The sequence below is a fragment of the Chelonoidis abingdonii genome, chromosome 14 (assembly GCF_003597395.2).
Source record: "Chelonoidis abingdonii isolate Lonesome George chromosome 14, CheloAbing_2.0, whole genome shotgun sequence".
In the NCBI taxonomy this organism is placed as follows: Eukaryota; Metazoa; Chordata; order Testudines; family Testudinidae; genus Chelonoidis; species Chelonoidis abingdonii.
Window position 1 is genome coordinate 2994995 of NC_133782.1, and position 14182 is coordinate 3009176.

Here is a 14182-nt window from a genome sequence, read left to right on the forward strand (position 1 = left end):
ATGTCTGTCCTTTATGGAGCGGCCTCGTGGAAATCTAAAAGAAAATTGGTAAGATTACTTCATTCCAAAGTAAATGAGTGTGAAAGTTCAGAGTGTCTCAGAAAGTTTCAGCAGCATGAGAAGTTGTAAGGAGAGCCAACCAACCTAAAGCATCAAGTATGGTAAGATGACAAAGATGATCACATTTAGGACATCCCATAAGGATGCCACCAACATGACCTCCACATCAGGTACAGTCCACATGCACACCACCTGGAGAGAGAGAGAGGGTGACCCAGAGAAAGAAGCCAAATCCATCAGTTGACACTCAGAAGGGCTCCTCTCTACATGCAAACAAAGATGAAAATAAGCAAATTGACCATCAGTGATACTGTACCAGAACAGCTGTCACATGTAGTTGTACTAAGATCTCGTCTGAGACAGATAAAGCAGAGCTAGCCAGCCATCCTGGAGTTTTTTTTTTACTTCTAATTTGCTTTTAAATTTTTTCCTCCCTTCTCACATTTTTTCCCCTACCTTTCAGGCCCAGTTTAATAGCATCATTCATTTACCTAGCACCTCATCCACCACCACCACTTTACAAAAGGGAGTTCTTGCAGGTATGGACTTTCTTCAGTGTGTATTTGTACAGCTTCTGGCACAATTAGGCCCTGATCCTCACTAGGGCTTCTTGGTGTTAAAGACAAACTTTGAGATTGCATCACTTGCCATTTAAATGCAGCCAGACCTGGGTTGTAATGTGACAACTATTTAGCAGCACACCAGTAGTTTAGGCCAGGAATTAAATACCAGATCACCAGAAGCCCAACATTTGCTTTGCAAGACAAAGATCCCTTTTCAGTTAACTACATATCCTCCATCACATTGCTTGTGCTCCTGAAGTTTCATTCCATGGATTAAGAGGAAGGGCTCCACACACTCCTAATTCCAGAATTTGAGAGTCACTGCCTTAATCCAGCTCAAACTGCAGGAGCAGTTTGGGTGCAAATGTAATTATTTGAATTATCCCCACTCTTCTACACAAAATCTAATACTTCCAAAGACCAACATAAGGTTTTTAGTGACCACACATGACCAGGACATTTGTTTTCATCCTTCACACAAGTGACAGTATTGCCAGCAATAGCATGCCTCTAATCGCCACAGAGACTGACTCAGAGGAAAAAATGCACCCGCCAAATCAACCCCACTTCCTGCAGCACCTACATGCTCTTTGGAGGCCTCAGTCCAAGCTCTGACAAGCCAGGACCTGTTTGCTTGTGAGAGCTTGGAAAAAACAAGGCACAAAGTGGCACAGGTACAGAAGATGAAAAAAATACTGTCTGAGCAGGGCACAAATTTCTGCAGCATTAGAATGAATACAATAACATTTCGTCTTTATTTCCTTTTATGGAAGACACCAATGTAATTTGTGTAAAATCAAAGCAATTTAGTATGCATGTGCAACTAGCTGCAGGTTACTGTACTGCTCACTCTGCAGGGATGTTTTTGTTTCAATGTTTTTATTAAAAAAAAATTAAAGACCTCCATGGCACAACTTCTTCCCAGCATGGTTAAGTTTAGTTATAACAATTACAATACAATTACAACCAATAAATCGAGAAAAGAAAGTTAACTTCAGCAAAAAAGGGCCACTTCAAACAAGATAAAAAAACCTTTTAAAAAAAAAAAAGACCTTGAAGATTAGTTGCCAACAGGACTAATATATTGGCATTTGATTTGCTGCCATTTAACACAATGCAGAGACAAGTAGTACTGAGAAACAAGTGTTCCAATACAAGGTATACAGATGAGGTAATCTACAACACAGAAGTTGTTACAATCTGTAAACTCCTTGCCCTCCCATCACCACTTGGACACACTATCCCAGTCTATTTAGTTGCATGCTTGTGCAGTGAGTCTGATGTAGCATTTTATATAAAGAGCTTGTGTCACTTCCAGAACAGAGTCCTTCCATTCTCATCTTGTTTTCTTGCTCTCTTTTGCAAGGCTTGATGGGCATGAGAACCTTCAGCTGTTTGTGGTTTCCTTATTATCCAGCCTTATCTACAAGGATGCTCTCTTAGCTAGGAAGGAGCCAACTGTTTTGATTTTCTCATTTACAAAAAATAAATTGGTTAAGTGTCCTGTGTAGCTCTTGACCTAGTGCAAACAAACCACAAGTAATATCTTTGCCATACTTGGTGCTTTTAGCTACTGCACATCAAAGAAACAGTCAACATGGTCCGATTTTCACATCATTCTAGGATATAAAAATATTCTAAGTACAATACATTTCCACTGGATGACATCCTGGAGAAGAAAGCTACCCTGGTGTTCATTAAAAATTCATCTCCCATTTAGGTGATCCTAATGTAAAGAGGACTATGGGTTCCATGCTGGCCAGTTTCTCTCAATTTAATCCAGCCCATGCACTCAACTGCCTTACTTTGCAGAATTAATTGAAGCAATAAGGAAATAATGGTTGAAACCCCACCACACAAAATTAAAGTGGTAGGTGCTTATAGAACAAACAGGTGAAATGCCAAGGCTTCAGGACTTGCTGCAAGAGCTAGAAGAGTACTCAGTGCCCAGAACAAGCAGCTGCTGCAATGGCATTAAAATGAGGATCCAGAAGTGATGGGTGCCATTGTGCTTAAAGTCTCTCTAGTGGAGCACCTGACAAGCTTAAGTGGTTTGATTTCAGTGAACAGCAATGCACAAAAAGCTGGGAATTGTTTCCCTACCACAAATCCCAACATGGCTGAGAAACAAAAGGAGTTCTATGGCAAAAGATCCTTATCCCAGGAGATACTTTGGCTTGTGATGCTTCTATAAGGCTTCTCTGCATTGCTCACTACAAGAGATCATTCAAAGGTGCATATGAATAGGAAAGCAGCCTCCCTCAATATGTGCAGGCCTGCAGGCCACTCCTGTGTAAAAGTGTGCAACACCAACCCAGTGAGACCTCTACACAGGGAACTTAAATCTAACCTTGATAAATAAAACCAAATGTTTATTTACACCAAAGACTTCCAACACTGGATCTTTCACATATGAAGGACAAAGTATATATACACAGCAAAGGGTAGCAAGGCTGTAACAAGGATGCTTTGTCATCAATAGTAATATCTGTCCACAATTACAGGTCTACCATTTCAGTTTAAGTTAGTCTACTCGCTCCTTCCTCTCAGTGCATATTTACAAGACTGTGAGGTAACCAGTATTCTCACCCCGTGGCACATGAGGGTGGGGGTGCTGGGCGATGACTCAATATGTGACTTGGCGCAGTCTGATTTTCCAGCTCTTTAAGTAGCCACCATTTTGAAATCCGTATAAACAATTTTAAAAAAAAACAATATACCCAGTAACAAATTAATTCCAGAATTCCAAGCCAAGGGACTGGCCGGAAGAACCTTATGTGGAAAAGGTACTGATTAGAGTACAGCTTACCCTACTGAAGCACCTTCAACAGGAGATGGCAAGAATGTCAACTGGATCAGTAATTTTATGCTTTAAGACTAAAATTACATGCAAGGGAGAGAGTCGCCACTCTGGTTAGCTCCTAGAGGGACATGATTCATACAGGACAGAATAGGGTTTTAGGCCTTATCTGCGCTTATTTCTTAGAAGTTTTTACCATCTCTACAAACTGACGTTGTCTCCTCAGTGTACCCCAGTTGAGTCATATGCAGAATATGGTGTTAAAGTGACTGGTACTTTAAGAATCCCCCTCCCACTGCCTTGTGAAGACTTGGTCTGGTAGACTCCAGAGAAAAGTACAAGACAATCTCCCCACGGTGTGAGCTGGTGGAGGAGTAATGGTGGGACTACGAAGAAAAGAGATTTCCAGCAGGATACAATGGCCTGGAAACGTAGTTGGTTCATCTTTGTTCTCAAGTGATGAGGAGTTTGGGAAAAAAATTGTCCGAGAAATATTCCATCTGCAGTATTTTCAGGGATTCCCCTGAGTTACGAAAAGTTCAAGTAAAAAAAAAAGAAAAAAATCAGCCTATAATAATTTTTTTTTATATAATGACTGAACTACTATAAATCCACAAGCAACTGTTCAGACACGGTGCCTCCAAAGTGTTCCATCCCCTCCCTTCCCCTGCCAGGTGCAAGCTGCAGCCTGGGGAGAGGTAGAGGGGGAACCTCTTCCCCACCTGACTCAGCTCAGGCATTCGGAGACAAAACGCATCACTACTGCTGAGCTCCTGCAGCAGCTGGAACTGGCATCCCCAGAGTATTGGTGGCAGAAATCACAGGTGAGCCTGCTAGAGGTCCAAGGGGCGAAGGTGTTGGCACTGAAGAGATCCCTGAAACAAGACAGTTCAGTATGAATTAAAGCAGGGATGGCACATCATACCTGAGGCAACCCAATATGCTTCCAAAGGCCAGCTACTTTGGGAGGCCACTTTAGTGTGAGTAACAAAATGCCACTACATTCTAAAGAACAAGATGTGACTAAAGAGCTTTCATTGGCCTCTAAACAATCACCATTGGTCTCAAATGGTGGGGGGAGAATCATGTTTGTACACATCTCCTCTTGGGAGCAGACACGTGACACTGGATAAGTACTATCCTCCCATCTCAATATCTTTCAACCCTGCCCCAAAGGCATTCAAAACAATAGAGCACTTTCTTGTGAATCAAGCAGGGACCATGGCAGGTTAGTGACTCTTTACTCCTGTTTCATCCCCAACTCGTTTGTACCCCCTTACATAGGTCATACCCTGGGGCTGAGGGCTAGCAGCATTGCCTGCAGAATTCGCTAGTCCTGATTGCTTTCCTCACCGCCCATCTCACTGTTGTACAGGAAGTTTTACAGCAATTACCAAGAAGGAACTGACCTGACATCATACTTGCGCTGCTGACAGGAGTGCTGCCACCTGGCATGCTGGATGAACCCATCCGAGCCTGGTCCTTCACAATGGGATCTAAGAACAACATACAAGGGGTTAGGGTTTGTTCTGCCAGACAGCATCTCAGAAGCACAAGGCCTGTATATGCACTGCTAACTGATATCTAAGTATGAAATGTCATATTGTGCCCTCAGGTGCACAGAAACAAGTCCCACTGACTTCAGCAGGAAATGCACACAGGTGGATGAGGGTAACATTTGATCACTATAAGCTGCAGCAATGCAGCACTCTAGTCTCAGTGGGTGTGCTTGACATAATAAAAGGCAGCTGAGGGAAATGCATCCAAAGTTAGTCTGGGAAGGAAAGATTAAGTGACTTGACTAATAATGAATTGATCTCTGAAAGTGAGTTTAGTGGATCAGAGACCAAGATTTATCTCAAATTAACCGATAATTTCCAAATACAACCCTAAGTTGTTCACTGTATCAAGGGTTTAATATGATACTATAACTTCGGGGGTGACAATTACTTTTTAGGTCTTAATCTTTCATAAAAAGCCTGTTTCATTAGCTGCCCCTTTTCTTCCCAGCTGCAGACTGACAGTGCCACACCCATGGTTGATAATAAAAGACCCAGAGCCTGCTTCTGCAGCAGCACGAAGAACCATAAATGTTTCCCTGGTTGCTGCTGAGCTACAGCTGAGCAAATCTTGAAATCATTTTTCTTCAGATATTTGTTCATATTTGGAATAAAATTCTCTTCAGCTCTTTCTAGAAGTCTTTTGCATTCGCTCTTCATGAAAGTTCTAGCACTCAAGCTTTAAAATCAAATTTTTTAGCTCTAACATTTGCCAAAAGCAAACTAAGTTGTGTATTAAGTTGCAAAATTTTCCTTGTAGACTGTGTTGCTTAATTGTACGAATCAATCAGGGACCAAGAAAACAACGTGACTAGTATTACTAAGCAAATAATCAGATTTAACATTTTTGCAACTATTCATAAAAAATCTGCGGACCAAGAATTATTTGTTGAAGAAATCACAGATAAGTTTGAACAAATGTATGAGAATTTTGCCATACTAGCAAACAAAATATAGGCAAAAACTATACATTAAACAACAAAATGGGATGAGATACTATTCATTTGGTTTTATTAAAACACAGGAGATAGATAAGAAATCAGGCATCTGTGCTGCAATTATCACCAAAGCAGCACCACTAAGTGTCTTCATTAACAAGCTGATTGACTGGCTTGACAATACCATATACTACAACTCGTTCTCCCTCCTGGGAGGGCCCTTCCTTCCCAGAAGGGCAAATCCAGGCTGGCTTAGGTGTAATGGACTACCTCATCTAACACAGTCAGAGGCAATCTTTCAGATCCTATGCAAGCATCTGGAGAGACAAGGCTCAGTTTACAGCCACTTGCTGCATCTCCATCATCATTAACCAATAGAATCAGCAGCTCAAACAGTAGCAAAACATGAGAAGGCTTCTACTTACAGAAGTAAGGGTGTTCCATGGCTTCTCTTGCTGTGAGTCGTGACTGGTGATCATACCGCAGCAATTTGTCTAAGAAATCCAGAGCTTCTGGGCTCACCAAGTGTTGGTTCTCACTGTGAACAAAGCGCTCCCATCGCTTACGGGAGTGCCTGTAGAGTGAGGAAAGTCAAATGAGCGGAGTCTGGAACACCACTGTTGAATATGGCTTTTCCTCTTTGAAACAGGGCCTGCTGGCCAGGTGTATGCCACAAGAGATACTGTCACTATTCAATGTGGCAGCAAATATGATCAAAATTGTACTGGAGATTAGAAAGTTGAAGTACACCATGCCACCTCTTGGTCACACAGTAGTCAATGTGACTTCAGGTTGTGAAATTAACTCCCAGCCCATACTGCGTGCTGGTCTACACTAAGGGCTTGTTTACATTACGCGCTGGATTGATGGGCAGCGATTGATCCAGCCGAGCGCTCTCCCATCGACTTACCACAGTAAGTAGATCTAAGTACGTAGTTAAAGTTGTGTAACTTTGATCTATCAATCCCCAGCCCCCCAGTGTAGACCAGGCCTGGGTTATGCAACTTTAGCTATGAAGTCAACGTATTGAGATCTACTTACTGCAGTGTGTTGATGGGAGACGCTCTCCCATTGATTCCCCTTGCACTTCTTGTTGAGATGGAGTACCAGAGTCAACGCTAGAGTGATTGGCTAGTATAGACACGATAAATCGACCCCCACTGGATTGATCGCTGAGCATTGATCTGGCTGGTAGTGTTGACAAGCCCTCTCTCTCCCTACTCTACCTCCCCCAAGGTAGTTTTGGTGGATGTCACCACTGAAAACGATCACTGTACTAGAAAAATCCAACTCCTCCTAAGCAGTGATTGATTTGCTGTAACAAAGTCAACAGCCACCTCAAATTCCCCTGAAGAAGAGTGGTAGCATCTGCCTAGTCACTAACTCCAACTGTACATTTATTGCCTACAAGATCTCCCAGAATCTGTCAGCATCTGTCCTTAGCCACAACTGCAGAGACAGGATTCTTTTCAAGGCAGCACTGCTCTACTGGATTGATATCACACAAGAACCAGGTTAGTTTTAGGAACCCTACAGCTGCTTTCTTCCTAGACAGCGGTCTGTGTCTAGACACAGCACTGCTGCCAGAGCATTAGTTTACCTGCTCAAAGATTTTGGGTTGATCTTAAAGGTTCCTGGCTCACCTGCCCAAGATGTCATTGAAGCGTGGATCCAGCTCAATGTTGTATTTGTCGATGTAGTCATATAGATCTTCTGTGCCCAGCACCTTGGCTATCCTCACCAACTGGTATCAAACAACAAAACAACAAAAGATAAGCCGCTATGAAGGGCGAAGAAGGATGTGATACAACCATCAAGACAGTAACACAGTATATCCTCTTATCAGCACTGAAGTGCTATTCCAGAACATAGAATCCATGGTCAGGGGTGGTCTTGTGGCTCCTATTCCCCAGACTGCATAGGATCACAAATACAGCAAACATGCCCTTACCAATATTCAGTTCTGGTCAGTCATGTCAGTCTATTAGAGGAGGGCAAGCAGCATTCTAATTCAATTTGTAGAGGAAAAGTCCCAAAATAGCAACTGTGGGAAGGCAGGAATAAAACCGGGGAAAAGTCAGAAGCCCCAGAATGAGCCACTGAAGGGCAATACACTATCTTAGAAGGCTCAAGAATGAAGGTCTCTGAATAAGGCGGCCAACGTTCTTTAACTTCACATATCAGTTTAGGCACCTAAATCCATGGGGATTAAGTGCTTAATTTTAGACATGTTCCATTTGAAAGTTTTGTTCCTTCTAGCCATACATTTCCATTGAATGAATCAGTAGATAAACATTACACATTGAATAGAGACTAAAACATGGCTTCAGATTGAGAAAAATAGTGACGATAAATGCTAATTCTTCAGCCCCTTGTGATGGCTGGAAATGCAAACCAGAAACCTGGACCATGGGGACTGCACCTGCCAAACTCACCTGATCATAATTGTCGTGGCCATGGAAAAATGGCTCCTTTCGGAAGATCATACTGGCCAACATGCAACCCAAACTCCACATATCCAGACTATAGTCATACATCTGGAAAAAACAAAGACATGACTCACTCCTTCTGGCAAGATAACTTCTTAAGTGACTCCAATGCTAAAGAGAGCATTGTCCAAATGATATATAGGCCAGATGATGATAAGAATAAAGAATGAAACGTGCTCACACAATATGATCCTAAAAAACCTTGTTTGGCTCTAAAATTCCAGTTGCTCAAACTGGGCTCTGGGAACTTAAGAGAACAGTGGCAATTGTCCTCAGCTCCATCCTTCTATCTTGATGGAACTGTAACAAGGTGTGTGAGGGCTGCGTTCACTGGAAGTAGATATTATGGAATTGATCAACTGGCAGGTTGTGTTGCCAGAGAAGTAATGTGAGGTAAGCAAGAAAGAATAGAAACAGGTTGTTTCTCACCTAGGAAAAATTGGCAAGTGAGAAGTTGGCTTGGCCCTGAACCAGAACAGATCCTGGGAGTGCTGGGCCCCTTGGTCAGTCAGTAACATCCTTCCAGCCCCAGCACGCAGTTTGTAACCCTCCACAATGGAAACAGCATGTAGCTAAAATGAACTACAGCAATAACTTCTCTTTTTAGGATTTTAATGGCTCTATTTAGTAATTTATGCCATACATTTAGTTACCCTGAGTGTAAACATGGGTCCAGTTCAATTCTTTGTATGCTCTTCCTTAGTACAAGGCTGGTCCCCTTATCTTCCCTTGCTTCTGAAATCAAGGAAGCAGGCCTGTAAGTTTTTTGGCTCTTCTCTAGAGCCTCTTAGAAACATTAATCTCTCCAATACACTGGTGCTGAATACTCTGCTGTTTTTTCCTGCATTGGAGGACAGGTCCTCCAAGGCTCTTGAATTCTGTCAAGTCTTCAGATGGTCTAGTTCCTTAGTCTTCTGCTCTGATATGGTACTGGGCTTCTGTATAAGCCAAAGTTAAGCAACTGTGGTCTGAACCTCACTTGTGATTCTTACCTGATAATCTACAAGGAGTTCAGGTCCTTTGAAGTACCGGGAAGCCACTCTGACATTGTACTCCTGGCCAGGATGATAGAATTCAGCCAGTCCCCAGTCTATTAGCCTCAGCTAGAAATGGAAGAGGAAGAGGTAAGAAGGCCTGGTCTGGGCCTTGGCTCTCCAATTACTTTAGACACCATGTCTCAGAAAATTTTAGACTAAATTGGGTCTTTTTAATCCGCTGGAAGTGAGATCATGAACATCTGTGTTGATTCTTGGTAGAAGATTAGTCTAAACTTGACACTGTTACCCCTCTATCTTTGTGCTGGAAATACTTAAACTCTCCCCCCCCCCCCCACCAACACACATTTGAGACTATTTGAGCAAGTCAGAGCACTGCATTTCAGTTCCAAGATCTAACGTAGTAGGAAGGAAATTTCTTAGCACAAGCAGCTTCTGTCTGGGTTAACAGGGTGGGGATGTCTCATACAAGATCAGTTTTTGAGGGACAAAGGAACCACATTATAGTCACTAACATAGCTAGACTTGCAAGTAAAAGCAGTCGCCACATTCCAACCACACATAGGAATCACTTCTGAACGAATGTACACGTAATCACCACTAGCTATACATGTTACAGTATGAATTACAACATGTGAGGAAGAGTCGTCACTTAAACTTTATACAGAATTCAACTGTTTAATCATAGCTATTCAGTTAAAGGCTTTTTACAGATTTTCATTTTAGATTTATTCACATGATGGAAAAGCTGCTACTTTGAGCCTTGATCTCTGGCAGCACCATAGCGCAGTGATGGCATGATGGAGGTGCTGTAGATCTGAAGGAAAAAGTGAAACCCAACCAGCATTCTGCTCCTTACCTTTCTGTGCTCATGGTCAATCATGACGTTGTGGGGTTTGACATCTCTGTGCATGATCCCCATGCTATGACAGTAATCTAAAGCCTGTGCATAGAACAGAGGAAAGGAAGAAGTCATTCAACACAGATTTCTTTTGCACCCACTCTTGACCAAAGCAGGAGTCACAAAGGAACGACACCATTTTGTGTTCTTTGAGATCTACTCCCTTGTCAAGGCTCCCATGCCTAGGAAAGGAGGAAGCTGTATGAGGAAGGATTCCAAAAATAGATAGCTGCCCTACTTCAGACAGATTTATGAACTGCACCAGTTGTAAAGTTAATATTGGTTACAGGAATAATGTTTGAGAAACAGCTTTCTTCAAACCCAGCAGGTGGGGAAGTGTTTTCATGCATACCCCAATCTCACCACACAGCAGACCTGACTATCATCTGAGGTCTGTTCTACTCACTCATACTAAAAAGAAAACCTATAGAACTTGCTTTTCAATACCTTCTTCCCAGAAGTGGGCCCATCAAGGTGTTTTGGGGAGAGCAATGCTTCTAGCTTCACTTCAGATGCCTTCTAATGTAAGTGGAATTTCAATAACAGCTGTAAAAGCAGAGCTATAAGGCACCATGGACCAAACAGGTCTTGCTTCCTTCAAACTCTGATGAAGGGGGGAAAAGGGATACCCTCCATTTGCATAAGAAAGGGGATTTTGTGTTGCAAACGCACTCAGTTCACAGACAACATTAAGGCAGGAAGCCAGCACATCACAGCTTCCAATCCAAGTTTTCCCCTTTCTCAGGCTGTACACACACACATCTGATTTAGTATTTCTACTTGTCTCAATGTACCCAAAAATTCAAAGGCAGCAGCCCGTCTATACCCAGCAGGGCAAGAATATGTGGGAACAAAGCAGGCCAGTTCCTGTAAACTTGGTATGAGCCCTCTCACTTCTGTCATTCAGAGACCTGATCCTTCTCCCATCTGCATTTGTTTTCTATCACTGGACTAGTCATGCCAGCCACCATAGGACTGTACTGGGGGCAAATCCCAGATCCACGCAAAACTGATAAAAAAAATCAATGAACTGGAGAACATCCACTTACCTTCAAAATCTCATACATGTAGAACCTAATATCATAGTCTGTTAATGTCTGGTACAATTGCTGTGGGAGAGAAAGACATCACTTCAGTGTTAAGAACATAGCAGGAAATCACATCCATGCCAATACAGAATAAAACAACCAGGTTCCCTGCAGCTATGATTTTCCAGCTGCATTCATGGCAGTGGCAACATTTCCTCAATCCACCAGCCACTCAGCACTGCCCCCTTCCTTCTATAATTCAACTGTATCGTTCACCTCTAGTTTTGGACAATGTAAAGCTCACTTCCAAGAAGTAAAGTTCTGATTTCATTTCCCACAGACACCCTCAGCCCTCGAATGCAGTGTCATAAAAAGCAATGGCTTGCAGGCTGGCTCTCAGAGGTTGAAGATTTCCGCAGAATTAAGACAACTATTCAAGATGGTGTTAACAAAAGAGTGGCCATAATGGGTCAGACCAATCATCCATCTAGCCCAGTATCCTGTCTTCTGACAGTAGTCAGTGCTAAATGTGTCAGAGGGAATAAACAGACCATGGCAATTATTGACTGATCTATCCCATCATCCTAGTCCCAGCTTCTGGCAGTCAGAGGTTTAGGGACACCCAGAGCATGAGCTGCGTCATTGATCATCTTGTTGAATATCCATTGATGGACCTGTCCTCCATGAATCCCGTTAACTTTTGGCTTTCACAAAGGCTCTTGGCAACAAGTTCCACAGGATGACTGTGCATTGTGTGAAGAAGTACTTCCTTTATGTTTGTTTTAAACAAGCTGCTTATTAATTTCTGTGAGTGACCCCTGGTTCTTGTGTTATGTGAAGGGGTAAATAACTCGAGGGGTATGTCAAAAGAGGTAAGGGCAAGCAGCACTGAACTCACTCTCCACAGAACTGAAGCCACAGTAACATGCATTTTCACATTTCAAAACTGGGAAGTGACCAGGGCAATGAATGCTGGGGAGATGCACCTGCTGCACAAGAAGTGTTTAACAGTATGGGACTTGGGATCAGCATTCCTGGATTCTATTAAGTATTCTACTACTGAGTCATTAGGAATGAGCACATTACAAACTTCTGCCCCAGGATTAACCATCTTTAATGTCAGGATAACATGTCAAAAGGAAACAGCGATTGCATTACCTGCCCAAGACAACGGTACTAGTCCCACCTCTCCATAAATAAAAGTTAAGGGAGGTGGCTTTCAAATGGAAAAGAACACAATTACAAGCAGATATGTCAAACTGTACCTTAAAGTCTGTGTTGTTTACATGTTCAAAAACCAAAGCAGGGGTCCGGGACTAGGGAGAGAGAGAGAAAGAAATATTTAGCTATGTTAAATCTTTGTACACAGTTATGAATCTGGTGATTTTCTATGATCATCACTAAAATCCCTTCCCCCTTGGACAATTTACATGCTCCAGTTGTTTTCTGGGATTCACAAAGAGATGGCAGAATTGAAGCCATCACTACTTTGCATTGGCCCTGTGTTTGCAGAATGAATTCACACATTTCAGTTCAGTCTCTTAGTCTAGAAGGGCAAGGGACGGTTTACACTGAAAACTTATGATCGGTATAGCTGTGCATCTCGCAGGTGTGAAAAATCTATGCCCCTGAGAGATAGAGCTATGTCACCCGCACCCCCAGCATAGATAGCGCTAGATTGATGGAAGAATTCTTCTGTCAACATAGTTACCCCTCCTGTTGCTGTAGTGAGTGTCTACACTGAAGCACTGCAGCTATGCCGCTGTTAGTGTTTTAAGTGTAGAAAAAGCCTAAGAAATGGTCTCTGGATGGGGTGGGGCCCTCTGAAAGAAGCTAAACTGATTAGAAGGCTGATCTGATTAAGCAATTTAAAGACAGGATTTAAGAGCAGAGGGGAAAGCAGAGTGAGGACAGGTCAACATTGAAGTCAAACCCAGCAATTTGAGCGCCATCCCTAAGCCGTTTATACTCACCACAGGGTCTTTTACTATATCTGCAAGGGTGATTATATTGGGACCACCTCGCAAGTTCTCTAAGATTTTGATTTCACGCTTGATTTTCTTCTTTTTTACTGGCTGAAGGAAAAAACCCAAAGCATTGGTAAAATAAAACATTCTTGTGAGTAAGACAAATGGAAAAGCTGCAGCTCAGCATCTGTCTCTCTCTTAAAAGTGGCTGTCAGAGCCCTTATGGAATTAGGTTAAAAAGCCAAACTTCCCAGTTTCATTATCTGATTTTGCATGCATTAGAAAGAGGGGAGTCTCAGACCATCTCTCCTTCCACTCTCAGTTGTACAACCACTTGGTGAGAGCAACAGCTAAAACCACTTATTACCTGGAAAGGTAGCCAAAAATACAAAATGATCCTGATACTATCTATATGACCAGACAGCTGGAAATGAGTAGTAGTACCATGTGATCAGCAAGCTCTGAGTGGAACACCAGCACTACAACCAGTCTGAGAAACTCCGGATTACAACAGTTCACCAATTAAGGCTGTAAGATGTGTGCGTTCCAGTGCAAGTGATCTTTTATTAGCCAGAGACAACAAGCCAGAGTCTTTGGCAGTTAGCAATTGAGAGCCTACATCTTGAGTCTGCATTTTAGATGTAAATCTTAACTATGGTGACATTCTGTAGAGCAGAAAAGCAATGCTCTAAGGCTAGCAGTCACTAAAAGTTTAGCTCAGGGGTAGGCAACCTGCAGCACATAAGCTGATTTTCAGTGGCACTCACACTGCCTGGGTCCTGGCCACCAGTCCGGGGAGCTCTGCATTTTAATTTTAAATGAAGCTTCTTAAACATTTTAAAACCCTTATTTACTTTACATACAATAGTTTAGTTATATATT

The 14182-nt window shown here is 42.4% G+C and overlaps 1 protein-coding gene across 2 annotated transcripts in view; it reads right to left on the reverse strand.

Annotated features, from left to right (window-relative positions):
• Positions 1-1485: 1485 nt before the first annotated feature.
• The window catches only part of CSNK2A1 (casein kinase 2 alpha 1), a 34772-nt gene continuing 22075 nt past the window's right edge, over positions 1486-14182 (reverse strand). For both annotated transcript variants that reach the window (XM_032766415.2, XM_032766416.2), the window contains 10 exons: positions 13307-13408; positions 12599-12649; positions 11355-11414; positions 10264-10347; positions 9402-9512; positions 8356-8457; positions 7564-7664; positions 6346-6494; positions 4833-4919; positions 1486-4298 (listed from right to left, as the gene is read on the reverse strand). In XM_032766415.2, coding sequence (XP_032622306.1) covers positions 4183-4298; positions 4833-4919; positions 6346-6494; positions 7564-7664; positions 8356-8457; positions 9402-9512; positions 10264-10347; positions 11355-11414; positions 12599-12649; positions 13307-13408 — 963 coding nt within the window. In that variant the 3' untranslated portion in view covers positions 1486-4182. The remainder of the gene's footprint in view (positions 4299-4832; positions 4920-6345; positions 6495-7563; positions 7665-8355; positions 8458-9401; positions 9513-10263; positions 10348-11354; positions 11415-12598; positions 12650-13306; positions 13409-14182) is intronic.